The sequence below is a fragment of the Pelodiscus sinensis genome, chromosome 1 (assembly GCF_049634645.1).
Source record: "Pelodiscus sinensis isolate JC-2024 chromosome 1, ASM4963464v1, whole genome shotgun sequence".
Classification (NCBI taxonomy): Eukaryota; Metazoa; Chordata; order Testudines; family Trionychidae; genus Pelodiscus; species Pelodiscus sinensis.
The window spans coordinates 53,419,569-53,445,655 of NC_134711.1; the positions used below are offsets into that span (position 1 = coordinate 53,419,569).

General features: G+C 43.5%; 2 protein-coding genes across 17 annotated transcripts in view; one reads left to right on the top strand and one right to left on the bottom strand.

Moving 5' to 3' along the window:
- Positions 1-2,220: 2,220 nt before the first annotated feature.
- On the bottom strand, positions 2,221-22,398 carry ZCRB1 (zinc finger CCHC-type and RNA binding motif containing 1). Of its 3 annotated transcripts, XM_006128913.4 has the most exons (9): positions 15,406-15,493; positions 15,200-15,228; positions 12,456-12,673; positions 11,194-11,329; positions 8,483-8,594; positions 8,289-8,396; positions 4,313-4,425; positions 4,135-4,210; positions 2,221-3,115 (listed from the first exon to the last, which is right to left on the bottom strand). In XM_006128913.4, the coding sequence occupies exons 5-9, from the start codon at positions 8,582-8,584 to the stop codon at positions 2,984-2,986; spliced, it is 531 nt and encodes a 176-aa protein (XP_006128975.1). In that variant the 5' UTR covers positions 8,585-8,594; positions 11,194-11,329; positions 12,456-12,673; positions 15,200-15,228; positions 15,406-15,493; the 3' UTR covers positions 2,221-2,983. The 3 variants fall into 3 exon arrangements, with proteins under 3 accessions (XP_006128975.1, XP_075786315.1, XP_006128974.1); XM_075930200.1 differs by lacking the exons at positions 11,194-11,329; positions 12,456-12,673 and adding an exon at positions 22,249-22,398; XM_006128912.4 differs by lacking the exon at positions 11,194-11,329.
- An 8-nt stretch (positions 22,399-22,406) lies between these two features.
- PPHLN1 (periphilin 1) overlaps positions 22,407-26,087 on the top strand; it is a 104,895-nt gene continuing 101,214 nt past the window's right edge. For 5 of the 14 annotated variants that reach the window (XM_075930173.1, XM_075930195.1, XM_075930140.1 and 2 more), the window contains exon 1: positions 22,414-22,543. The gene's annotated coding sequence lies outside the window, so the exon portion shown is untranslated. Of the gene's footprint in view, positions 22,544-22,564; positions 22,895-26,087 lie in introns of those variants that run through there. The other 9 variants (XM_075930124.1, XM_075930155.1, XM_075930137.1 and 6 more) reach the window with 6 other exon arrangements.

The window sequence follows — 26,087 nt, forward strand, 5'->3', positions numbered from 1 at the left end:
CCCAGGAGAGTAACTACCAGTAGTTCAAATTACTCTGGGGAGCAGTTATTTCAAAATAGCAACACTGAAATGTCGATACTAATGCTGTTTTGAAATAGCTATTTCAAAATTGGTGTTATTCCCCGAGAAAAGCAGGAGTACAGATTTCAAAATAACAGGTTTGGTAGCGTGGATGCTCCACTTATAAATTTGACCTAAGGAAATGGTATTTCGAAATAAAGACCTAGTGTAGACCAGGGCTCAATGCAATTCAGAATAGCATCAGAAGAGAGAGTAAAAAGTACATATTTGAGCTTTAAATATAATTTTAAGATTGAGATTTTAAAGGAGAATTTATGCTCAGGGAGGTCCAGAACTGCCTTCTGCAGTCTTTGGAAGAAGAGAATTTTTGTGGTGTCAGGGCACAGATCTAAGTCACGGCAGGAGCAGCACTGGACAGTTGGTCTCTTCTCCATGAATGTATGAATGAAATCTGTATTTTTGCAAAACTGTTAAAAATGGTTGACTGGGACCCTGGTGAGGTTAAGGGGCAAGCTGACGGGTGCAGACAGAATCACTTCCAGATTGATCATCTTCTAAAAGTACATTTCAACTAGATGACTGAATCAAACTTATCTACTGAATGGCAGTGGAGGGAAGATCACAAACAGGTCTATGAAAGCTTCCTGCAAAAATCATCAGAATGCTCAAGATAGTTAAGACCAAAGCATACAGTGAAGAACTTCAAAAAGATCTCACAAAACTAAGCGATTGTGCAACAAAATGGCAAATGAAATGTTATGTGGATAAATGTAAAGTAATACACGTTGAAAAAAATAACCCCAAATATACATACAATATGATGGGAGCTAATTTAGCTACAACTAATCAGGAAAGAGATCTTGGATAGTTCTCTGAAGATGTTCACACAGTGTGCAGTGGCAGTCAAAAAAGCAAACAGGATGTTAGGACTCATTGAAAAAGGGATAGAGAGTAAGACGGAGAATATCTCATTGCCCTTATATAAGTAAATCCATGGTACGCCCACATCTTGAATACTGTGTACAGATGTGGTCTCATCTCAGAAAGATATACTGGCATTAGAAAAGGTTCAGAGAAGGGCAACTCAAATGATTAGTGGTTTGGAATGGGTCCCATATGAGGAGAAATTAAAGAGACTAGACTTTTCAGTTTGGAAAAGAGGAGACCAAGGGGGGATATGATAGAGGTATATAAAATCATGAGTGGTGTGGAGAAAGTGAACAAGGAAAAGTTATTTACTTGCTCCCATAATATAAGAACTAGGGGCCACCTAATGAAATTAATGGGCAGCAGTTTAAAACAAATAAAAGGAAGTTCTTCTTCACACAGTGCAGTCAACCTGTGAAACTCCTTGTCTGAGGAGGTTGTGAAGGCTACGACTATAACAGGGTTTAAAAGAGAACTAGATAAATTCATGGAGGTTAATTTCATTAATGGCTATTAGCCAGCACAGGTAAGGAATAGTGTCCCTAGTCTCTGTTTGTCAGAGGATGGAGATGGATGGCAGGAGAGAGATCGCTTGATCATTACCTGTTCGGTTCACTCCCTCTGGGACACCTGGCATTGGCCACTGTCAGCAGACAGGATACTGGGCTGGATGGACCTTTGGTCTGACCCAGTATGGCCATTCTTATGTTCTTATCAGGGTGGTTTGACAAAACAAGCTTGACAGGTCCTCACTGTACATTATGAACCAGTACATACTTGTTTCTTAAAAAGATGCCAATCAATTTGGTCTGTATATTTACTAGAAAGTATAAATAGTGCAGTGACATCATACTAAACTCTATTTGAAATACCTTCAAGGCAATGTAGCTGTAATTCCTTCAGAATACAAGAGAGAAATCCCAATTTCTAACTCCAGCTCTATCATTGGCTTGCTTTGCAACTTTTGGCAAGGGACTTAGCTCTCTAGTCAGTTTCTACATCTGTAAATTGGGGATAATACGTAAGTCCTATACCTACCTACCAGATATATGATATAAAGTGGTTTAAACATAAAGATCTAAAAAAACACGATACATTAGCATTCTGGTGTCATAATGATGACAAAATAAATACCAAGATAAAAAGAAAACTTCTAGCAGGAAATGTATGCAGTGTCACCTACCCATCATCTGACAAAGTAAATGATTAGTAATGAAAACATATTATGTCCATATCCTTGAGTCAGAATACAGCAGCAAGCCCTCATCCCACTGAGAGTCTTCAAATATTTATTTAAAAAAGAAGAAAGCATATTCATTAAAAATACACATATTCCTCTTAGGTAATGCTAATAAAATTGCCAGTCATCTTTAAAAAATTCTCATGAAGATTTTCAGTAAACAATATTCTTAAAACACCACATTTCGCTTAAATTTTGTGATTCCCAGATAGTTTGTATTTTCAATAGGTTTATGACAAGCAATGATTAATTATTAAAACTGTACATAGATACAGAACAAAAACAGAAGCCTTTTAATGCTCCTCTTGAACAAAATCAATTTGCTAAATTGTTTCACAAACTGTCAAGTTATAACATACCAGTTGGCAGTTTAGATTCTGTTCTGCAGTTATCCTATAATAACAACATCCTACACTTTAGAATAATGGTGACAAACGGTGAAATTCAGCCCTATGTGGAGGGACCAAAGCAAGGACAATACAACATTGAAGCTCCACTTGCAAATAGGCCTTAAAAAGAAATTAATTGGTGTATAAGCGTTGAGTTGGTCCCTCTATGCAGGGCTAAAATTTTAAATTAAGGTCTCAATGTTACACACTGAATGACCTAGATCCACCTCAGGATGCTCAATTAAAAATTCAGAAATACGATATTTGAAATCAGATGCTGTATAAGAAATTACTATGTTTAATTTATAATAGTATATGTTGTAGCAGCAACTTTCTTTAGCTTTAGCACAAAGCTATATTACAGACAACTTTAATACTGTACAAATGTACACAAAATATATCCGTATCAGTCACTAAGTTCTTCCTCATCACTAAAATAGGCACTTTTTTTAATCCGTGGCCTTCTTGAATCGTCAGATGTTGAAGGTTCCCCTGGAGGCTGTTTCCATCTTTGCTGCTCTTCTTCAATTTTGGCTTGCTTCAATGAAATTATGAACATGGAAAATATAAGTTATTTTGTTGAAATAGGCACTACGCAATGCATTAAATACAGTAATGCAAATACTAGTTGGTATAAATGTAATGTGTGTAATAATTAAATTAAATAATAACTGCAGGGTTCATTAGCACGCTTAAATGGACTCATACCTTAGGCAGACTGAATTCTAATATGATGCCAAAAAACAATATTGTCCTTTGTATGCTAATGGACAAACAGTCTTCAGCTACAGTGTAGGAAGACTCCCATCCAACAACTGTTGCTAATATAGACAGGCCTTGAGACTACAGTATATGTAAGAAACCCAGTATACGTAAAGAACATGGGAACTTTAAAGCCAAGTACACTTTGTATTGTAGGCTGACATTAGTGGAGATGCCTGGAAACAAGAAATTGAGAGTTTTGTCATTGAAGGACCAGACCACATTGAAAATAAATTATTTTGTTCAAAAGCTTCAGAGGGATAGCAGAGTTAGTCTGTAACTGGAAAAACTTAAACGATGAATAGTCTAGCAGCACCTTAAAGACTAACCAAACGTAGATGGTATTATGAGCTTTCGAAGGTACAACCCACTTCTTCAGATGAATGGAGCATTAAAAGTCCAGCTCCAAGAATAAATAAGAGGGGGGAGGAAGGGAGGAAAAAAAGTGAATTAAAGTGTTCAAGTTACAAGAAGCTGATAAGAACAATTTGCACCTTCTCTAAGAACCCATTGTTTAGTTAAGTCATTAGGATGTGGAAGGTAGTGTGCTAGCAGGCCAATGGTTGCAGCATAAAAAAGAGACAATAGTCACCATGTTTTAGACAGATTAGAAAATGGGGATCATGATTGACTGTCCAGAATCAAAGAAGGAAGGGTTCCAGTATAGATAAAGTTCTATAGAATAGCATAGTTCTTTTCTGTGTATTATGTAGTCTAGATACTTATAATTGTTACTTGAAGTTGTTTTAAATATTATTTAGAAACAAAGCTACATAGTGTAATTTGATTTAGTACCTGAAAAGCTATGGCCTGGCTGAGGCTATCCAGGGCAGGGTCTTCACCCTCATCTTCACTTTCTTCTTCTTCCTCACTAAATAGTATAAAAAATAAAAATATTACAGATGCACTGTATTCTAAAAAGACAGTAGACTAAGAGTAAAGAGTGTTGATAATTAAATGTAGGTGCCCATACAGTTCTTCTTCTGGTTCAACTATTTTCTTCCTTTTCTTCTTTTCTTTCTTTTTTGGAGGCTCACGCTCTCCTAGCATATTTTTAGGACAAGCATAACTTAAGTGTCCTGTTTCCTTAGAGAAAAAGAAACAGAGATTAACAGGAGAAAATAAAAACATGGCATTAAATATATCCTTAGAAAAAATTAACGTTAATCAAGAAAAAATTGAAGCAGTTTTAATAAAAGAAATGTTGCATTGGTTAATAGAATGTAAATAAAATAAATCCTTCCTTGCAGATTCATCTTGGAAATGGGAAAACGTAGCAGTGATATGCTACTTTAGCCACAAGTTGCGCTTCGGAATTCATTATAAAGAATAACAATACATTCTGATTTGGCTGTCGTAACGGCTGAATACACTAAGACGTAATCTATACACAAAATCAGGGATGAGCAATAATTTTTGATGGGGGGGCCACTCCAAGAATTTGGTAAGTGGTCAAGGGCCACAATCTTCCATGATATTAATGGAGGAAGTGTGGGGTCTCGGATGGAGGTTGAGTGCAGGAGGGAGATTGGGGTAAAGGACTGGGGTGCAGGAAGGAGTGTAGGGTCTGGGAGGGAGTTTGGGTAAAGGAAGCAGTTGTGACTTCGGGCACTAGACTGCGGTGCAGGGGGGTTGGGTTGTGACCTAGGGCAGGAGATTATGATCTGAGGCAGGAGATTGGGATGCTGGATCTGGGAGGGGATATTGGTGCAGGAGGGGGGGCAGAAAGTTGGGTATGTGGAATGGGGGGCAGAGGGTTGGGGTGCCAGAGACAGGCTCTGGCCAGGAGACTTACCTGGGTGACTCCCAGCCAGCAACCCAGCACATTTCTCATTCAGCCAGCCAACAAACCAGCCAGACTGCCCCACCCCCGCACAGGCTGCAGGGCCATATGCATGTGAATAACTACGAGCCAGATGGGAGGGGGGTCTGGTGCTTCGTGGCCACCTGTTATTCAAACAGGCAGCTCCCATTAGCTGGGTTCTGACCAGAAACTGGCTAATGGGATTGTGCTGGGGGCAGGGGCAGTGCCTGAAGTTTTCCCTCCCACCCTGGGGCTCACAGTTTTGAAAGAGAAAAGGCTCGGCAGCTGCTTTTCTGAGCAGCGTGCAGGTGGGATGAGGCAAGCAGGGAGCCTGTCTGGGGCTCCTTGCTTTGTCTGTGGACTGGATCTAGTGGCTTGGCAGCCCACCTTGCCCAGGCCTGCACAAGATCTTATTGGACCTCAACACTGGAGGTCAGAATCATGGTGGCAACAACACTGCTGGTTTTAAGATGGTAAGACTGGATATTTAAACAACTGAAGTTTATTTTAATATATTAATATGATCCAAAACACTGTTTTTCAAATCTTAGCTTAATCTCAAGTGTGAAATTTGTTTAGATGTATTTAAATCTATAGGCATAGGTGTTATATATAAAACAATTCTACTCTCCTTTAGTATGTATCCAATTAGTTCATTTGATCATCCATTTATCATTATTATTTGGTGTTATGGTCAAGTTATATATGAAACAATATATGATCAATGTGTGCTAAATAGATTTAAATTGTAGAAATATAGAAAAAAGAATATAAGAATGGCCTTACAGGGTCAAATGAAAGGTTCACCGAGCCCAATATCCTGTCTTCCACAATGACTAACATAGGTGCCCCAGAGGGAATGAACAGAACAGGTAATCTTCAAGTGATCTATCTCCTATAGCCCATTCCCACTCTCTGGAAAACAGAGCTAGGGACACAAACCCTGCCCATCGAGGCTAATAGACATTGATGGATATATCCTCAATGAACTTCTCTAGTTCTTTTTTGAACTCTGTAATAATCTTGGCCCTCACGACATCCTCTGGCAAGGAGTTCTGCAAGTTGACTATGCGTTGTGTGAAGAAGTACTTCCTTTTGTTTGTAATAAACCTGTTACCTATTAATTTCATTTGGTGACCCCTAGTCCTTGTGTTATGAGTAAATGGCAGTTGTTTACTTTCTCCATGCCAGTCATAATTTGATAGACCTCTATCATATCCCCCTTTAGTTGTCTCTTTTCCAAGCTGCAAGGTCCTAATCTTATTAACCTCTCCTCATATGGCAGTCCTTCCATACCCCTAATCATTTTGGTTGCCTTTTTCTGAACCTTTTCTAATTCTAACATATCTTTTTTGAGATGTAGCAACTACATCTGAACACAGTATAAGAGGTAGATGTACCTGAATTTATACAGATGCAGATATTTTCTCTCTTATTATCTATTACATCCTTAACTCCCAAGATCCTGCTTGCTTTTTTGACTGCTGCTGCACACTGAGTGAATATCCACAATGACTCCAAGATATTTTTATGGAGTAGTAATAACTAATTTAGGCCACATTTTATATATAAAGTTGGTATGTTTTCCAATGTGCACTACTTTAAGTTTATCAACACTGAATTTCATCTGCCATTTTGTTGCTATTCATTCAGTTTCGTGAGATGTTATGTTGAGCTATCTTATAATATATTCTTATGAAGTAAAGCAACAACCTATAAAAACACAATATTCCAATATTCATCGTTTGTCGAAGTACAGATGAAGAAAAAGTGCATTGAAACCTTCATGCCTAAGGTGTTAGGCATGGTCAAAATAACAATATAAAAGAGATTTCCTGATTGGATATAAGCAGGAATATTCCAAGAGAGAAGACCCAGGGAAGGCTTAATTGGGATAATACAAGCTGGAACCACTTGTCTTGATGACCATTTGTTAAGAGATCTGGTGAGGGAGAAACAGGGGACTACTGGCCGCATGACCAACCCCTAGCCCACCTTGGCGAAAGCCAGGACAACTCCCCTCTGCCTCCTCCCTTGTTCCCATCCACCTCTTTCCCCAACCAATGCACCCAGAGGGCTAGTGTGGCTGTGAGTCCAGCACCAGCAGCAGGGGTCGGTCTCTCACTCCGCAATCACTGGCAGCGGTGGGGGAAGTGGACAAATGTAGCTCTAGCTGGCTCTGCTTCCCTAGGCACATTGCTTTTCACTTCCTGCTGGTGAGCATAGGGGCAGTCCTGTCCCCTCCCTGGAGCAACATGCCAGGAGATCAGAGTGAGCTACTGTTGTGTTGCTCTTCTTCCCCCACCACTGAAGGTCAATGCAGTGGGAGGGAAGGACCCCTGCTGCTAGCACGAGACCCCTCTGCTAGTCCCCCGGGATGCTCAGAGGCTCTGGTTTTGATAGCCCTTGGCTGGCTTCTTGCTTTTCCCACCCATGGTGTTTGGGGGCGGGGGTATGCTCTCAAATGCCCACACTACATGTCCCCCCTGAATCTACTCTAATATATGAAATTTGGGTATGTAAGTATGCATATAGCATTAGCCGGTATATATACTCTCTCAGGTTGTGTAAATGGGTATGTGAGTGTAAGATAATTTTTACTTATGTTTGTGGTTACTGTTCTCATTCTTCGTGCATTCCTAAGGCCTCCAAATCACCACCCTATTTAGCTTTAAATTGTATCAACAGGAGATGGTCTTACTGTCATTTACCACAGAACTCTCAATTCATTCAATTTAAAATAAAGAGTGAGCAGGCTTGTTTGTGTAATACATTGCTCTCCCCTCCAAACACATCATGAAATTTCAGTTGGATAAAAGAAAAGTTATTATGAAACAAAACAGATACTTCAGTTTCTAATACAGAATTAGCTGTACTGATTATAATATTACAATGCTGATTGCACATCAGCACAAATGTTTGTAGTTACCAAATAGTCATGCTTTTGGAAGACTCCAAATACCCAATTAAGGCTAGAATCATTGCAGAAGTGGAGAAAATATTGATGAGAGCTTTGGGATGCTACCATAAGGAATGATGTGATGGTGTAAGAGGGACAAGACTAGTGACAACAAAATTGGAGGAAACGTAAGCCAAGAACAAAAATATAAACATTTGTTGTAGCTCCATCGTGTAATTTACTCACCCCACATTCATAACATTTAGATTTATCGAAGTAGTTACGCCTACGGATGAATTCCGCTGCTCTTCCATTGTCAATAGCAATACTCGCTTTTATTACTCTTCCAAATAACTAAACAAAGAGAAAAAAATAATTGAGTCCATATTTGAGCAATCTGAACTCTCCCCTTTTTGCCATGGCATTTTTCTGTAGCTTACTTGTTTGTTGTTAAGTGCCCGAGAACAGTTTTGTGCAGATTCTTTATCCAAAAACAAAATAAATGCAACTCCTTTACTCTTCCTGGTTTCTTTGTCCTTCATAATAGTAACTCTGAAAAGAAATATATAACACAGGTAAGGAAAAATACTATCAAGCCATTTTTCCTCACCTATAATATCCACAAGTCTCAGCTTATGTTAAATATAATTAAGTGAGCAGCAGAATATTAGCTACAAAAAAAACTTTTAAGGATAGGTACTGATAAAATGTGTATCTGCTTCTAATAGCTGGATCTGCTAGATTCTCACTGACTGGGCCTGAAACTGAAAAGCACTTGTGGCATAAAAGTAATTTAATTATAAAACTTGTATTGAATCGCATTGAATAATAAAACTTGAAGACTGGTTACTTTTTGGGCTTAAGGTTTTTGGAACCCCTCTCCAAACAGTGAGCTTCCAACTTGCCACTTGGCATATTAGTCATTTTAGAGTGGAACAGTAAAGATACAAATAGAAGGAATTGTCTCTTTTTTCCCCAAAGGAAAATAGACTGCTTGGGACTTAATAATCTTCAAGTGACAAGGAGAGAGAGATTAGTGTCTGTTTGCATCCTGAGATGAAGCAGAAGCCTCCACTTTGAAATGATAAAGAAGCAATGGGCTACTTATATATACTGAGCATATCCAGTTAACGTTTTCCATTGATTTCCTATTGCCTGGGAAGGTATATTGAAGATGTACAGGCAGTCCCCGGGTTACGTACAAGATAGGGACTGTAGGTTTGTTCTTAAGTTGAATTTGTATGTAAGTTGGAACTGGTACATATTGTAGGGGAAACTCTAGCGAAACATTTCTCCCGAGCTCAGTTTTATTCTCCCACACCTCACTTCCCTCAGTCCTTTATTCTCAAGCTGAGGTGTCTGCTGAGAAAAGCCGCTCTGTCTCCCTGGTCTGATGTGTGCGGGGGGAGGGGGGGCGCTAGCTTCACATCTCCCTGGTCTGCTGGAGGGTGAGTTGCCTCACCCCGTTTGTAAGTAGGGATCCGATGTAAGTCGGATCCATGTAACCCGGGGACTGCCTGTATTTTATTATGATTTATATTTTAAAGTACTGGTAAGTTTATTTTCCTGGTGAGTGGCTGGAATTAAAGCTACAGTTCTCTTACTTTGCTACCTCAAGCCATATCTACACTAAGAGATAAGGTTGACTTTATTATGGTCTTTTTTTTTAAGCACCTTATTTTGTAAAATCAAAGTAGCAGATCCCCATTTTATGCAAGTATTTGATGTAGTTCAAAGCAGCACGTACCCAGCAGGGTGTCTGCCATCAGCTTTGAGAGCAATGCACTGTGAGTTGCTATCCCACAATGCCTATGTCCCTTTGCATTCTGGGTTATGCTACCACTGCACGGTCCAAAATTGTGCAACAGGTGACTCTGGGTATATGTTGTCAGTGGTCAATAATGCACTGGTTTCCTCCCTCCTCTCCCTGCCTAAAACCAACGGCAAACAGTCTTTTGGCACCCTTTTTTCTTGTTGGTTATCTGTGCAGACAGCATAGCAGCATGACCATGGAACCCATCATGGATCCCGTTGTCCAGCAAAGCATGATGATGATGTTAACAACTTTGATGTGCCTAATGCTCGAGTACATCCAGAACTTATTCAAGATCTGCCAGAACAAGGAAAAGTTTCAGGAGGCCATGAACGTACTCTTCTGTAAAACACTTCAGCTGAGTGAAATGCAAATGTCAATAGCTTTCACTCCTCTGGACATAGTGGAATACCAGTTCTGGGTGCCATCAGATAATCACAGACTGGTACACTGTTATGAAGGCATGGGATGATCAGCAGTGGCTGCAGAACCTTCACATGCATAAGACCACCTTCATGGAAGGTTGCAAATTGCTTTATCCTGCCCTAAAGCACAAGAATACCAGAATGAGACAGGCTGAGCAAGTGCAAAATGGTGGTAGAATGTGCTTTTGGGAGTTTAAAGGGAAGATTCCATAGCCTAACAACTAGGTTAGACCCCAGTAAATGCAACATTCCCATTGTAGAGACAGCCTGCTGTGTGCGCCATAATATTTGTGAGAGCAAGGGGGAAATGTATTTATCAGGGTGGAATGCTGAGGCACAGTGCCTAGCAAAGGATTTAGAGCAGCGACACCAGGGCAATAAGGAGAGCACATCAAAGGGCACTGCATATCAGAGAGGATTTGAAAGAGTCTGATGAATGGACAGTTTTGAGAGTCATGCATGTAGCTCTCAATGAGGTCTCCCTCCATTGTGTTCTTCCCTGTGGCCTCCCAACCCCTTCAATACAAGCAATAAAAAGACTTATTCAGAAATCATGCATTTTTATTTAGAGAACACTGCAAAGACAGAAAAGGAGTCCAGGGCAGGAGCTTGATTGGGGGAGGAGAAGGGAGGCTGGGGTTGAGAGTGAGGCTACCCTTGACTCCCTCCCCCTCTGTGTGGTAGGGTCCTTTGGAGAGCAAGATATGGAACTCAGTGAGGAGAGAACATTGACATGCGAGGACTGGAGGGGTTGCCTGTTCAAGTAGGTGTCCTGGAAATCCACCACGTGGTTCATCATGTCCACCCTGTATGACAACACTCTCTCCTGATGCCTCAATTCCCATTTCCTGCATGCTCTCCTTTCCTCATGCTTTGCTTGCATTTCCTCCAGCAGCGTATTCCCCCCACTCACTTAAGTGTTCCCCATCCAAGTTGGCAGATTGCATTTGCTCCTTGAATACCTCTTCCCTAGTCCATTTTTTCCTGCCAATTTGTGCCAGGCGGACAGCTGGCAGGGCCAAGGGAGTGCAGGCTGACTGCTGTTCCCGCTGTAATGAAAAGTGAAGGGCAGACTTTACAGGAGATACATTGTAGAGTGTAAACCCTAATCTGTCAGAATAAAATGAAGGTTTGTCTAAAGACTATAGGGAAGTGTTATGTACAAGGCCACAGTTAGGCTTTTAAGAGTCTACTTTGCAACAAGTAACCTCAAAGTTCTTAGGGGAGCAGCTGGACTTGGTTCCGTGGCAAGCATAGTAAGGGACAGGCTGGGCACGAGTCTGTGGATGGGAGGGGGCAGAGGGCCCGGGCATGGCAGCAGAGAAGGGTTGGGACTCATACAGGGTTTGTGTGTTCGAGTCACACGCCTTGCCCTGTTTGCTGGGAGAGTGCAACTTTTCTTTCGTGCAGGAGGGGGCAGATGAGAGAGAGGGCAGGAAGTCCGATAGTGGCAGCAGAGCAGTGCAGAGGCACAAGCCATGCTTCATTAGGGATGAGCAAACAAAGGTTTACTGCAGGGGCATCAGCTAATAGCTTCCCCTGCTTAATCCAGGTTTCCATGCGAGTTATCAGTCTTCTCCAAATCACACAGAGTAACAGGGAGCAGATGCTGACTGAATGTGGTCAGAAACTTGAACCTTATGCTGCAAGATGTCAGACCCCTTACTGCTGGCTTGGCATGGAAAGGTGTCCTACTGTGGAGGATGGAAACCTTGTGAGAAGGATTCTAGTTCCTCTAGGAGAGCTTTTTGGAAATGTTCAGGGAGGATTCCCGCTAGGGATGTGAATAGTTAACCAGTAAGCATCACCTTTAGTGGGTGATTCTTACCTGTTATGGTTAACCAATGGCCTGGCCAGGCTGCAGCAGTCTGACAGAGGTATGGGGCGCTCAAGCCTGGCTGGAGCAGCCCCCAGTTGTGGCAGGCCTGGCCAGAGCAGCACCTGCCCACTCCTGTTTAAGCAGCTAACTGGTTATACATAACCAGTTAAGCGTTAACTGATTAAATGGGATTTTACATCCCTAATTCCCAGTCTGCCTCCAGACACATTAACAAGCTGTTCCAAGGATACCTTCCCTTCCCCCCTCCCCCACATGCATTGTAGGCACCATGGCTACCACAGATCACACCCGACTGCCCTAATCCACATAAAGCATGATAAAAAACATGAGCTCACCAGAAGTGCCCTCCCTAGGATCAGTGCCAACTGTGAGATGTCCAGGGAGGAGAGGATGGTCTTCAAAGTTATAAAAAGTTCTTGGCTCTCGGTGACCTTGTCTGACCTGCTAACCATTCTTCTCCACTTCCTCCACCACGTGGTCCTCCATGCTGCCTGAGTGTCTTGGGAGGAATCCTCAGGGAAACTGGTCAGGTCTTTCCCAGGTCTGCATGCAGCTGCTCATAGAAGCAGCATGTTTGCAGCAATGTTCCATACCTTCCATTTGCCATGTTTGTCTTTTGGTACGACTGCCTCAGCTTCTTTATTTTCACTCACTACTAGTGGGTGTTCCTGGCATATCCTTTCTCCTCCATGCTCTATGCTACCTTAGCATAGGTATCTGCATTTCTTTTACTGGCTAGTAGTTCTGATTCCTCTTCTCACACAGCAATGAGGTACAAGAACTCTTGGACTCTCCATTCTGCTGCTTGTCTGGGACCCTTGGAACTCATGGTCAGGTGTGTTGTTGAGGTGTGCTGCCTGCTCACTACGCTGGCCACACAGGAAATGAAATTCAAATTTTCCTGGGGCTTTACTGTTCTCTAAGGGTATATCTAGACTACAGGGTTTTTTCGAAAAGAGTGTCCTTTTTCCCAAAAAACTTCCCCTGCATCTAGACTGCTGCCGCATTCTTTCAAATGTAAATCAAAAGAATGCAGCAGTTTTTTCGACCGCGGAAAACCTCATTTTACAAGGAAGAATGCCTTTTTTTCGAAAGCGTTCTTTTAAAAATGGCGCTATGTAATACACACTGTGCTTTTTCGAAAGAGAGCATGCAGACTGCTTGGGTGCTCTCTTTCAAAAAAGCTGCTTGCTTTTTCGAAAGTACTGGCTGTATTCTAGTCGCTCTTTTTCGAACGAGGCTTTTTTGAAAGTATCTTTCGAAAGAGGCTTGCAGTCTAGCTGTAGTCTAGGTGAACAGGAAGAGTTCAAAGCCATGTTCAGAGTGGTCACTGTAGGACACGGTGGGATGCCTCCCAGAGGCCAAGAATATCGATTTTTACAGTGTTGCATCTGCACTACTGGAAAGTTGATCATGCAAGAAGATTGAATTTAGCTGTTACTTCTCATGAAAGCAGGAGTACAGAAATCGCCTTTAAAATTGCCAGAATGGGTTTAGTAGTGTGGACTCATTGTTTAGAACATCAACCTAATGTGGCTAAGCTCCACCTAATCTCCAAGGCTGTATCTACATTGGCAAGATTTTGCGCAAACACTTGCCACCTTTGCGCAAAAACTTGCCACCTGTCTACACTGGCCGCGAGTTCTTGCGCAAGAACACTGATGTTCTAATGTAAGAAATCAGTGCTTCTTGTGCAAGAACTATGATGCTCCCGCTCAGGAATAAGCCTTCTTGCACAAGAGGCCAGTGTAGGCAGGCAACATGAATTTCTTGCACAAGAAAGCCCGATGGCTAAAATGGCCATCGGAACTTTATTGCGCAAGAGAGCGTCTACACTGGCACGAATGCTTTTGCGCAAAAGCACATCTCTTGTGCAAAAGCACATGCCAGTGTAGACACTCTCTTGCGCAAATACTTTTAACGCAAAAACTCTTGCATTAAAAGTATTTGCGCAAAATCTTGCCAATGTAGACGTAACCCTGGTGTAAACCAGGCCTCAGAGTCTGTCTAGAGACTCAGAGCTAATATCAGCTGGTTGCATTTTGCCAGAATCCTAGTGAAAGCAACAATTTAAGTTTCTGATCACTGATGCAAGGCTAGTATTTAGAAGTGTTTACTCATTTTAAAAATGTCTAAACTCAAACGGCCATGACAAGTGATAAAATATTGAATCCTGAAATCATGCTATTTTATCCTAATTTCCCTTCCCCCACTAACGACATGCATACACACACTTCACCATTAAAATACTTTGAGCTGCTATTTTCTCATAAGCAGTTATTCTATCATTTGACAGCACAATTCCAAGCGTTTACTAATACTGGTTCTAAGAATTGTTGAGATATTACAATTGTTGCAAAAAATCATGAAATTTCAAGACCCAGTATCTCACAACTTACTACAACATTTGTTTCTGCCAATTATAGTTCATGGATGCATGTTGAATTCATTGTCTTCTGTCCACACTTGTGAGAAGGAAGGTTACTGAGGCTGTGTCTACACTGCACCCCTTTTCCGGAAAAGGGATGCAGATGAGACAAGTCCTGATTTTAAGAGGAATAAGGGGCCATTCGGAAAAGACTTTATTTTCCGAAAGATCCCCGTCTAGACTGGCGCTTTTTTCCGGCAAAGCCCCGAGCCGGAAAAAAGGAGCAGCCATGTTTATACAAATGAAGCGGGGAATATTTAAATCCCCCGCTTTATTTGCAATTCCGACTTGTCTCATCTGCATCCCTTTTCCGGAAAAGGGGTGCAGTGTAGACACAGCCTAAGAGTCTTATTTAAAGCAATTCAAAGTGAGGATTCTAGCATATAACAACTGCCTGCTAGCTTCCAAGAATCGACTTTCAGAGCACTATTAGTCTCTCATGTGTTGATGTTTGTATCATGTGTTACTACAAGAAATTCTCAATTATTACAAGATTAAACTTATACTGTATTATGGATAAAATTTAAATATGGGTCCCTAATTCAGGCTTAAAATATATTTTAAATGCACAAATTATATAAAGGAGGAAAAGCACTACATATTGGAGACCAACATGAAGAATACAACATGTCAAGCCATGTTTATACTTACTTTACAACTTTTCCGTACTTGGAAAAAATCTAGAACAAGGAGCATAATAGACAAATTTAGAAATCTATTGTTAAATCAAACATTAACAAAATACAAAATGACAATTTGCAAATGTTTAAAGGTTACACCACACAGATAATGCATTTTACATAACAATTGCATATTAATTTAAATAATGCAACTTCTTTTAAAGTAGATGTGCTTACCCTGTATAAGTCATTGTTGGTCAGTGAGAAAGGCAAGTTTGACACATACACTGTGCTTTTACTTGGTGCTAACCCACCACTCATTTTTCTGTGGATAAAGAGAGAGATTAATTAGTTGCATTTAATACAGAGGTCTCAATGTAAATAAAATAATGAGCAGTTCCAAATGTATATTGGAAAGTCATATGGTAAAACTGTGTAGTAATGTGGCTTCGATTTCCCTAACAGTTTTACATTAAATCAATGGTTTACTTTCATGCTTCACAGTGTAAAGGAAAAATCCAAACAGTATTACTGCACATGTTTTACAAATTGACTAGGGCAACACAAACCTCAGTGAAAATAGCACAAACTATGTATTACTAAAATGAGCCTTGAATGATTTATGAAATAAATTCGGCTTTCAAGCTAAAACAAAACAGGTACTATTCCCTTTATCATTAGATATTTAGGCCAATTCCTGAAGTTAATGAGAGTAATATTTAAATGAGGACTGAATGATTTGCCTCTCTGGATGCAAAATGTAGGTCAGCAAAGCTCAATATTAGAAATGCACACTGATAAAATAAAGATCTTCAGACCAATACATTGATTATGATTCTATGATTAATTATTGGGAAAAATAATAATGTATTTACTTTGAAAATTAGCATTGTTATTTATCCTACCAAAAGCTATGTTTCTCTTTCATTTTCCTGTAACAGACAATTCCTATATATCTGCATCTGCATCTCCCAGGAACTCTATATTTTTTTCTCTCCCTCCCCCCCTTCTTTAAGGTTCTGCATTTTTTCCCTCTATCTGGGAGAGGCTGAAGATAGGAGATTAGGTAGCATAATTTCTTGCAGTCCACCCCTTTCCCATTTTCTCTTGGTCAATCACCACATCTCCTCTTATTTTCCCTCTCACCTTGCCTTCATCCATGTCTACATTTTTAAGTTGTTTATAAAATATAAATGATTTTTAAAACTGCAAATACACATTTGGAAACAGCTCTCTGGATGAGTGTAGGCAAGGATGAAGCTGCAGTCAACAGGAAAAGGGGGGGGGGGAACCAAGCAAATTGCTGCATCCTGGCATTTAAGGGATAAATAACTGCACAGAACTTTTCTTGTTTCTGGCTCATTGTGCAGTCCTGACTTGATTCAAAATCCAGAACAAAATAGTAAATAAAGAATACCGAAATGGCAACCCATCCTTAACACAGCATCCTTTAAACACTAGAGCAAAACAGATGGTCCTTTTCCTTATTCCTCCTTGCTTCCTTGGTTTGTGGAGAAGTGTACTTTCCTGGTCCCCTTGGTCCTCCTCTCACAATTTTCCTGTGCCTTATGTCTGCTCTAATGAAACCCTAGTTAATTTCTTCCTTGTCTACCTTACTGTGGCATTTATTACATACCAAGGACTTCAGCAGGACAATTTGAGTTTGTAGGCCAAGGCTACTCAACTTTGGAAGCTTTGGGGGCCACAATGATACTCTCAGCACATGTCAAGTGTGGTTGCATATACATGCAAATAGCTTATTTCATACTGATGGGCACGAATACAAAGCTCTTCTCACAATGTCCCGGCGCTCCAGCACCCCTGTACCCATCTGTTCCAGGCAGCCTGTCCACTTGCATCTTTCAATGCCTTCGAGACCCTTTGCTGTTGTGCAGCATGTTCCCAGTGGAGGCCATGTTCAAAGGATCCCACCTGTGGGCATAAACCCAAACCACCCCAAGGACTGCAAACAAACAGGCTGCACGTGGCCCGCGTGTTGAGTAGCCCTGTTGTAGGCCAAGCCATTCATGAAATTCAAGTAAAAAAGAAGGAAAAAATTAAAAATCAAGGACAAAATGTTTTGAAAAATTAACTTTTCCTGATTTTTCCCTCAAAACTTCCCTGCAGATTTTTACCTTGGGATGAGATATGACATTTTTCCTGACAGTTTTTTTTTGCAGAAGTTTTTTTCGGGGGAAAAAGTTTAAATATATATATATAAATTAATAAAGAGAGGCTAGCTTCATCCTTAAGTAAAAATTGACTATTGCCACACCATAATTTAACTCTGGATATTTTCTAGCACTCTGCTTCAAAAATTTGTAAAGAGTGCATTCCAATAACACTTCTCAAGTGTTTCCTCCTTCATTTCCTATGTGCTTACTGCAACGTAATCTGTGTGGGTAGCAGCTGACTGAGCTTTGGGTTTTTCTTAAATTCCCTGTTTAGGAACTGTATTTCTTTTGGCACAAGTATATGAGGTGACAAAGATTCAGCAAATGAAAACACAGAAGAGGTTCAAAATGAAGGACAGATGTTACTTGTGCTATATAGGCTGCCCATATAATTCTAGACTCCTTGCTGCCTGGCATTAATGTCCTAAGATAAGACTAACTAACCAACCTGGCACTATGCCTTCCAAATAGATGGACATAAGTCTGGCTATCCAGACTAAGTACTGTATTCAAAGGAAATGTTAAAAGCTCTCCTGACACTGCATTATGGATCTCTGCCATATGGGGAGTAGGAGGAAGAGAATGCAAAGCTTGTTTCATACATACGGGGCAATTAGTTTGACTAAGAGAAACTCAGAAGCTAAATTCTACTAAAACTTGTGACTCTCCCCGGTAGGTCTTATTTTAATGAACAGAACAATGGTCTGCAGCCTGACAAGATTGTCAAATAGCTGTCATCCAATCTTGGTTATGCAACAATCTCTCTATGTTTTTTTTTCTTCTCTTAGTATACTAATTATTCTTAGGTAATTGTTATGGTTTTCACACTAAAGACAGCAAAAGTCCCTGCCCAACCCCATTTATCACTTAACTACTTAAACACGGTGTTTAACTGCTTAACTAAACAAACGGGATTTTATATCCCTAACATTCATGTAATAGGGGATCTGCTTCTAGGCCACCTCCATCCTTGGTTGGTAGAATTTGATCCCAGTTACAAGTCACTTGGGAAATGGTGTTCACTGGAACCTCTTTGTGACAGTCTCATGACACATTCAAAAGGATAAGACACTGTTTGCAGACAATGGTAACATGTAGATTTCCATAGCACGACTCAGTCAACTGAATGTTACCTTAAGACTGACATACATCACATGCAGGAGCTACTTGAACTCACAATGTATCTCTAACAATGAGCAGAGGGACAAAATGATGTTAAATGTGGAAGGGTTTCTCATAAAGCCTGACAGTTGGAGGTGACACATCCAATGCAGCAGGGGCTTCAAATGGTCAACAGAACATGCACAAATACCTTCTCTGGAATGGACAAGATGTTTGGCAGGGCCCATCACATCACTGGCAGGGTGCTGGTTGGTCCAACCCTCCATGGGGGATGGCTGCTGTGGCCCAGCTGCAGTTTGGACAGGACCAGTTAACCAGTTACCAGATAAGCATGCCAGTAAGGCTAAAGCATACTGGGTAACTGGTTAGCCTTTTAAATCCCTAGTTGGAGCTATGCCATCAGCAATGAAGGCTAGACTGAAATATCACCTTGGGCCTTATATAAGGTGGACAGATCCAATCAGAACCCTGAAAATGATGACTAATATAGGCATCAAAGATGCAAGTCAACAGCTGTGCTTACCTATCCTAGATGAAAGAAGCCGCTGAAAAAGACTCAATGGCTCAGGTCACATGGTGTAAAGCCAGCATTGGTAAACCCAGAAAAGGTTTGCTTATTGTGTCTGTCTCTCAAGCCAATGGGATGAGGTAGTCTTTGGGACAATCATTCACTCTTGCTTTTGATCAACATAAATAATCTAGTGATCAGCACCAGGATTAAGTCCCCCGGCTCTACTATCAGCTGCAGACACCCTCCTGGTGCCGCCTTTCCCCAGTGCACTTAAGATCTTGCACCAAAGTATTCCCAGGGACGCACATCCTCTGATGTCAGCAGGCATGTCTGCAGTATACCGAGACAACATATTTAATGCAGGGTTGTATTAGAGTAACTGTTTACATTGTTAACTGATAAGCCAGGGCTTACTGGTTACTGTGAATGGTTACATGTAGGCTCCCTCCCCGCTCCCAGAGAGCCTGTATATGTGGGAGCCGGCTTAAAAGACTCCACAGTGCTGCCTCTAATACAACCCTTACAAGCTGCAACCCAGAGTTTGAAAACCCCTGATCTAAGGTACTTATATGCCCCTACCCCCTTACCACAGTATCTAAGCAAGTTGTAATCTTTAAATGTATTTATCCTCATAGCACCTATCTGAGGTAGGAAAATGCTCCATTTTAAAGATGAGGAATTCAGGTACAAAAAGCTTTTAGGTGTTGCAATGCCTAACTAGGGAGCTGCCCAGAAAATCTTGGGCACAAGACTGGGATGTACAAAGCTTCAGTCAGGCATCCTGTACCCTGTCCCTCTCACTGTCAGGTACTGAAATCCAAGTGTAAGGAGATAACTATTTCTGCTTGCAATTTGCAGCCAGGAACCTATCTCCTGGAGTCAGGCATCTTAGATGCCTATCTTGCTTTTAATGTGAATGAGTTAGATACCTGTCTCACAAAAATGACAGTGGAGGTGTCCACCCTAAGTTCTTAGCCCTATAGACAGAACACTCATTGGGGATCTGGGTATAATTCCTCCCTCTATTTGAGGGGCAGAAAGGATGTGAATGGGAGTCTCTAAAGCTTTGTTAATATTATACTTTTTAAAACATTTCTAAACTGGTCCTTGGTCAGGGCAGCCCATGACAACTTTTACAGGGAGCAGGGTCATGGTTTTTTTCACTTCTCTCTGCAACAAATAAATTATATGAACGTGAAAGGGTTAAAAGCACCTCATTTTGTTAGAAGAGTCATATCTTGGCTAAATTACTTTAAATTTGCATTACAAACTATCACCAAATTCCGGTTATAAAACTCTGCATACAAGTTTTAGAGATTTTGAAATAGATTGCTACTTATTAGGAGAGCTGGATCTGAAGAAACCCTTGACCAAATGATCCCTACTTGCATCCCCAATTCTATTGCTGGCCATGTCTGCATGTGAATTTTAGAGCACTTTTCATTATCAGTATTTAAAACAAAAAGCTTTGCTCTCAAGCCCAAACTTCTCAAGAGAGCCTTTTACAGAGGCCCAGCCCCTAACCACAACACAAGTAGACAGTAACCTCAAATTTTCTAGGGAGAGGATGTTGTTTGGGATCAATTGATACAGCGTGTTACCTGAACTTGAGAATAACTGATATAAGGTTGGACTCACTTAATCAAGTATGCAACATTACATACATAAAACATTTTTTTAGAGTCACATAGTCTTGTTTCTAATGCAAAATACACCTGAAATAAAGATTGTGTTATGGTTTGAAGCTGTGCTCGTATCTGCTGGTAGGGGTCATCAACACAGATGCAGATACTCTAATCTTTCCTTTTTCCACATTGTGCCCAGTCTACCACTTGTTCATTTGCGTGCATCCATCCATCATGCTGGTTTTACAGCCAGTCATCTTCCTCTTCCACTAAGGAGCCTTTTTCAGAATGGTACATATAAAACATCATAGTTGCCCATGGGATCAACTTTTCAGTGGAGGCTATAGCATAGATGGGTCTCAAGTTACCACATTTAATCACACTTTGGGAAGGGCTAAATATCAGCTTCCATCAACAGAGGAAATGAATTATGAGTTCAACATTTCCCTACTGCAAATACACCAATCTTGAAATTGGGGGTTTCTTTCTGTGTCTGAGCTATAAGCCAAACACCCTCTAGTCTTTACAACTGCCCCAGAAACTCACATACTGAATCAGTTCCTGCTTTAACCAATAATGTTGTAATTTCTGCCTTTCTATGAGCTGACTCAAGTGGTGGTCCTGACTCAAGACTACCTAATACTTAAAAGTTTACCAACCTGACTATTTCAATAAGGAAATCCTCGCCTCTAACCAAAGTAAAGTAGCTATTCCAGTAAAAGCCCTATCACAGACACAAGTTAGACTAGCAGAGAATTTCAGAAGGGTAGCCATGTTAGTCTGTAACTTTAAAAAACGAATAGTCCTGTGGCATCTTAGAGGATACCATTATATGTTTATATAATGTATGAATGAGAAAGAGAATCATGAGCAAAACCAACTTCCTTTGTTCATCTGACGAAGTGGGCTGTGCCTACTGAAGCGCATGATACTATCTATCTTTATTTGTTGCTCTCCAAGCCCTGGTCTATGCTATTTCTAAATAACAAGCAGAGCATCCACACTATTAAGCCCATTATTTCAAAATAAGGGACTGGCTATTTTGAAATGATGACGCCCGCTTTCCACCAGGAATAATGCTTATTTCAAAATAGTCATTTTGAAATAGCAGTAGCAGGGACACTCCATTGTCTGTAACCACACCACTTTAGAAACTAGCAAAAAACAGAGATAGTATCATGAGTTTTTGTGAGCACAACCCACTTCGTTCATCTGAAGAAGTGGGCTGTGCCCACGAAAGCTCATGATACCATCTGCATGTTCCGTTAGCCTCTAAGTCTAAGGTGATGCCGAGACACTCGTTCAAGTTTGTGCATTTTTAAAATAGTACAGTTATGCTGGACTAGCCTATGTCCCTTCCCAGCTACATCGCTCTCCTGATGCAACGGGGCTGCGGCGTGAGGGGCAGGACGCCGGGCAGCGCTGCGATGCTGGCTCGCTTGGCAGTCACTGGCAATAGGAGCGTTGGGACCTCGGGGACGGGGCGAGGGGAAGAGCCGCTCACGCCCTTAGGAGAACACGAGCCAGAAGCAGCCCCGCCCCCATCTCCGGCAGCCGGACCCTCCCCGGCGCGACCCCCCCCCGCGGGACGAGGCGAACCACGGCCGCCATAGACACGGGGCGGGATTCGGGCGGAGCCCGCACCCACCTCGCGGGAAGCGGTTCAGGCGGGGCGGGAGGACATTTCTCCTAGGCGCTGCCTCCTTTCGCCGGGCGCGCCGAGAGCGAGCCCATGGCCCCACCTGCCGCGGCGCCCTTCCGGCGACGTGAGAAATAGACACCTCCTGGCCCCAGTCACGGGCGGCAGTGCCAGCAGGCAGGCGGGTATTTCCGTTTTCGTCACGAAAGGCGCCGGAAGTGGCCCGGGGCCGCGGATCAGGTCCCCCCGTTGCTGGCAGGGGAGCGGCACCAGGCGCCGGCGCGCGCGAGGGACCTTGGCGCAGGTAGTTTCCGGTTACTCTGGCCCTGCGCCCCAATCTCGTGCTCTGGGCGAACGGCAGCCGCGTGAGCCCCCGCTGCTACCGCGCGCCGCCCCGGCTTCCCGTGACCTCCGTGAGCCTGCGCTGTGCCTGTGGGGCAGGGAGCGCACGTGTTCCGAGCGCCTCCCGCCGTGGCTTGTGTCCGTGCGGCCCGGGGCTGCAGCGCGCCCCTCTCCTCGTACCGCGGATAACGTGGCGGCGGCTGTTGATGGTCACTTTGGACAGAGCTGGGACTGGGTCCGAGACTCCTCCTCCGTTAGACCCCCTCGTAGCCGTTCTGCCTCTACCCACGCGCTGTGCCGGGCAAGCCTCTCTGTAAGCGCTGCTCTAGTCACTGGCCCGGCTTGGCCCCAGAACTGGAAAGAGGAGCAGGCACCGTATTCCCAGCGCTGCCCTGCCAGTTGTTTGCCCACCCGTTTGGTAGCCCCTTTGCAAACGGTTTGCTGGCTCATGTGGTAGGCCTAGTTGCTTGAAGTAGGGGTTCAGGATGCCTGACATTATGCCCTGGTTTCTAGTGATTTCTGTCATATACAGGATTTCTAGTTTATTGTCACGTGGCTTCCAAAGATCAGAAAATTATGGATCAAAGTGGTGGCATTTCTCCTTTATGTAATACTCCAGCTATGTCTTGTTTTAAACTGGATTTTTATTATTTCTAAAATCTGTCAAAATGTCAGATTACCCCTAAGGTAGTTTCTTGCAGAATCAGGAATAGATCTTGCTATAGCAGAGTCAATGAAGACAAACTAGTGAATCTGGTTAAGGTAGCAGAGTGGAGCCCAGAACATTGGCTTCTAGTTCTGACCTAGCACGGCCATTCTATATACAAATCACTTAAACTACATTTTTTTGAGGTGGACGCAAATTTTGTGCCTGATTGTTTTGTGCCATGGACCCCATAAAGAAGTATTCACTTATTTATCTTAAGAAGATATTGTATAGATAACTTGAGTAATTGTAAAATGCAAAAGAACTGGAACTTTATAGAGAGAGAAATGTGAACAGGAACTGGACTTTTGCCAGTTTGAGGAGAAACTGCTCTAAATTTTGGCTATCAAGACCTTGGAGTGACAATGTGAGATTTGGAACTGTTGAGTACAGGTGTGTTTCTAATGTCTGTGTAGACTAGAGAAATGTCTACTTGTGAAACTCTTTGGGAGCTACACTTGAGTCATGGGATACAACTAGCTCTTCAAGAGCGGGCAATAAGCCACCCATGGGCCGGACGCAGTTCACCAGGGTTAACTTCTGGCTGTCAGGCACTTCGTTTGCCTGAGCGTCTGCAGGCACAGCCGCTCATAGCTCCCATTGGCTGCAGGAAGTGGTGGCCCGGCACACAGTGCTTCATGCAACGTCCACTGGCTGTGAACAGCGAACCAAGGCCAATGGGAGCTGCAAGTGGCTGTGCCTGCAGATGCTCAGGGAAATAAAACAAGGTGGTCTGCCGACAGCATACCCTATCAAATCGTGTCTGACCCACAAGCTGCCTTTGCTCACCCCTGTTCAAGAGAATTCTAATTCTAGTTCATTACAAGCAGTCCCTGACTTACGCGGATCCGACTTATGTCGGATCCGCACTTACGAACGGGGCTTTCTCGCCCCGGAAGTCGGGGAGAGAAAGCCCCATTGGTAAGCTGCTCCGGTGCCCCTGGTCTGCTGGAGACCGTCTCCAGCAGACCAGGGACACCGGGCGGGTTCCCGCGCTTCTGAGGCTTTGCCAGAGCAAAGCCTCAGAGGCGCGGGGAACCGCCGCTGCTGCCGCTTCAATCTGGGTGCCTGTGGTCTGCTGGGGACCGTCCCCAGCAGACCACAGGCTCCCGGACTGAAGCCGCAGCCGCGGGGGGGTCCCGCATCTCTGAGGCTTTGCCAGAGCAAAGGGGGGCGGTCCCCAGCAGACCACAGGCTCCCGGACTGAAGCCGCGGCGGGGTCCCTCGCCTCTGAGGCTTTGCCAGAGCAAAGCCTCAGAGGCTCTGCTCCCCGTGTCCCTGGTCTGCTGGGGAGGGGGGGGGGCAGCTAGTGTGCTCCCCCTCCCCCCAGCAGACCAGGCTTTTGTTTTGGACTCTGGGGCAGAGCAGCTGGGGCGCTGCCGATTGGTCCTGCAGCGCCCGCTCTGGGCACTACTGGACCAACCCGGCAGCACCCCAGCTGCTCTGCCCCAGGTCCTGATTCAGCCGCTGCTGGTCAGTTTCAGCAGCGGCTGAATCAGGACTCCTGGGGCAGAGCAGATGGGGTGCAGCTAGGTTGGTCCAGTAGCACCCAGGAGCGGTGCTACTGGAGCAACCCAGCAGCACCCCAGCTGCTCTGCCCCAGGTGTCCCCAAGTCAGCTTCTGCTGAAACTGACCAGCGCTGACTACAGGAAGCCCCAGGCAGAGTTGCTCTGCCCCGGGCTTCCTGGAATCAGCTGCTGATCAGTTTCAGCAGCAGCTGACTTGGGGACGCCTGGGGTTCTTAAGTTGATTCTGTATGTAAGTCAGAACTGGCGGTCAGTTTCAGCAGTGTCTGAATCTGGACGCCAGTTCCGACTTACATACAGATTCAACTTAAGAACAAACCTACAGTCCCTATCTTGTACGTAACCCGGGGACTGCCTGTATTATATCTTACTCTAACAAAGGTTGCTCCTGCATGCCCATGAGCATCATTTTTTGGAGGTGGGGTGACAGGAGAATAGAGAACATAAGAACAGCCATACTGAAACCAAAGGTCCATCTAGCCCGGGGTGGGCAAAAGGGCTTCCATGGGCCGAATCCAGCCCGCCGAGGCCCTGCTGCTCCCCTGCCCCCAGGCCAGTTAGGGGCAGTGGAGTACCCGAAGCCTTCTCTGCTCTACTCCAGCCCTGCGAGTAGTGCATGGCGCTTCAAATGCTGGGGCAGTGCGGAGAAAGCTTCGTACGCTCCCCGCCCGCAGGCCTTAATTGTCCTGGGGGTGGGGAAGCACATGAAGCCTTCTCCCTCCTTGTAAGAAGCACGTGGCACTTTGAAGCGCTGCTCGCAGGGTGGTGGTGGTCGTGGGGAGAGAGCGGAGGAGGCTTTGCAGGCTCTCCAGGCCAATCGGGCTGGGGGCAGGGGAGCTGCATGAAGCTTCTTTCTCCCTGCCCCAGCACTGCGAGGAGCCTGCAGCACTTCAAAGCGCCACGTGCTCCTCGCAGGGCAGGAGGAGGCTTCCCACGCTCCCCCACCCCCGCTCCCCCAGTGTGCCAAACTTCTTCCAGGGCATGGGTGCCTAGTGGGAAGGGGGGGCAAAGGGGCTCCCCCATCTCCAGACCAAACCTCCCCCCCGACCTAGCCCAGTATGCTGTATTCAGACAGTGGCCAATGCTAGGTGGACCCAGAGGAAATGAACGGAACAGGGAATCGTTAAGTGATCCCACCCCTGTTGCCCACAAGAGGGGAGTCGTAGGCCCACAAGTCTATTTTGACTTGGGAGCATGTTTGGGGTGTGAGATAAACTTTCAAGACTATGAAGTGAGGAGAATTCAATATACCTCATCATTCCCTACTATGGTG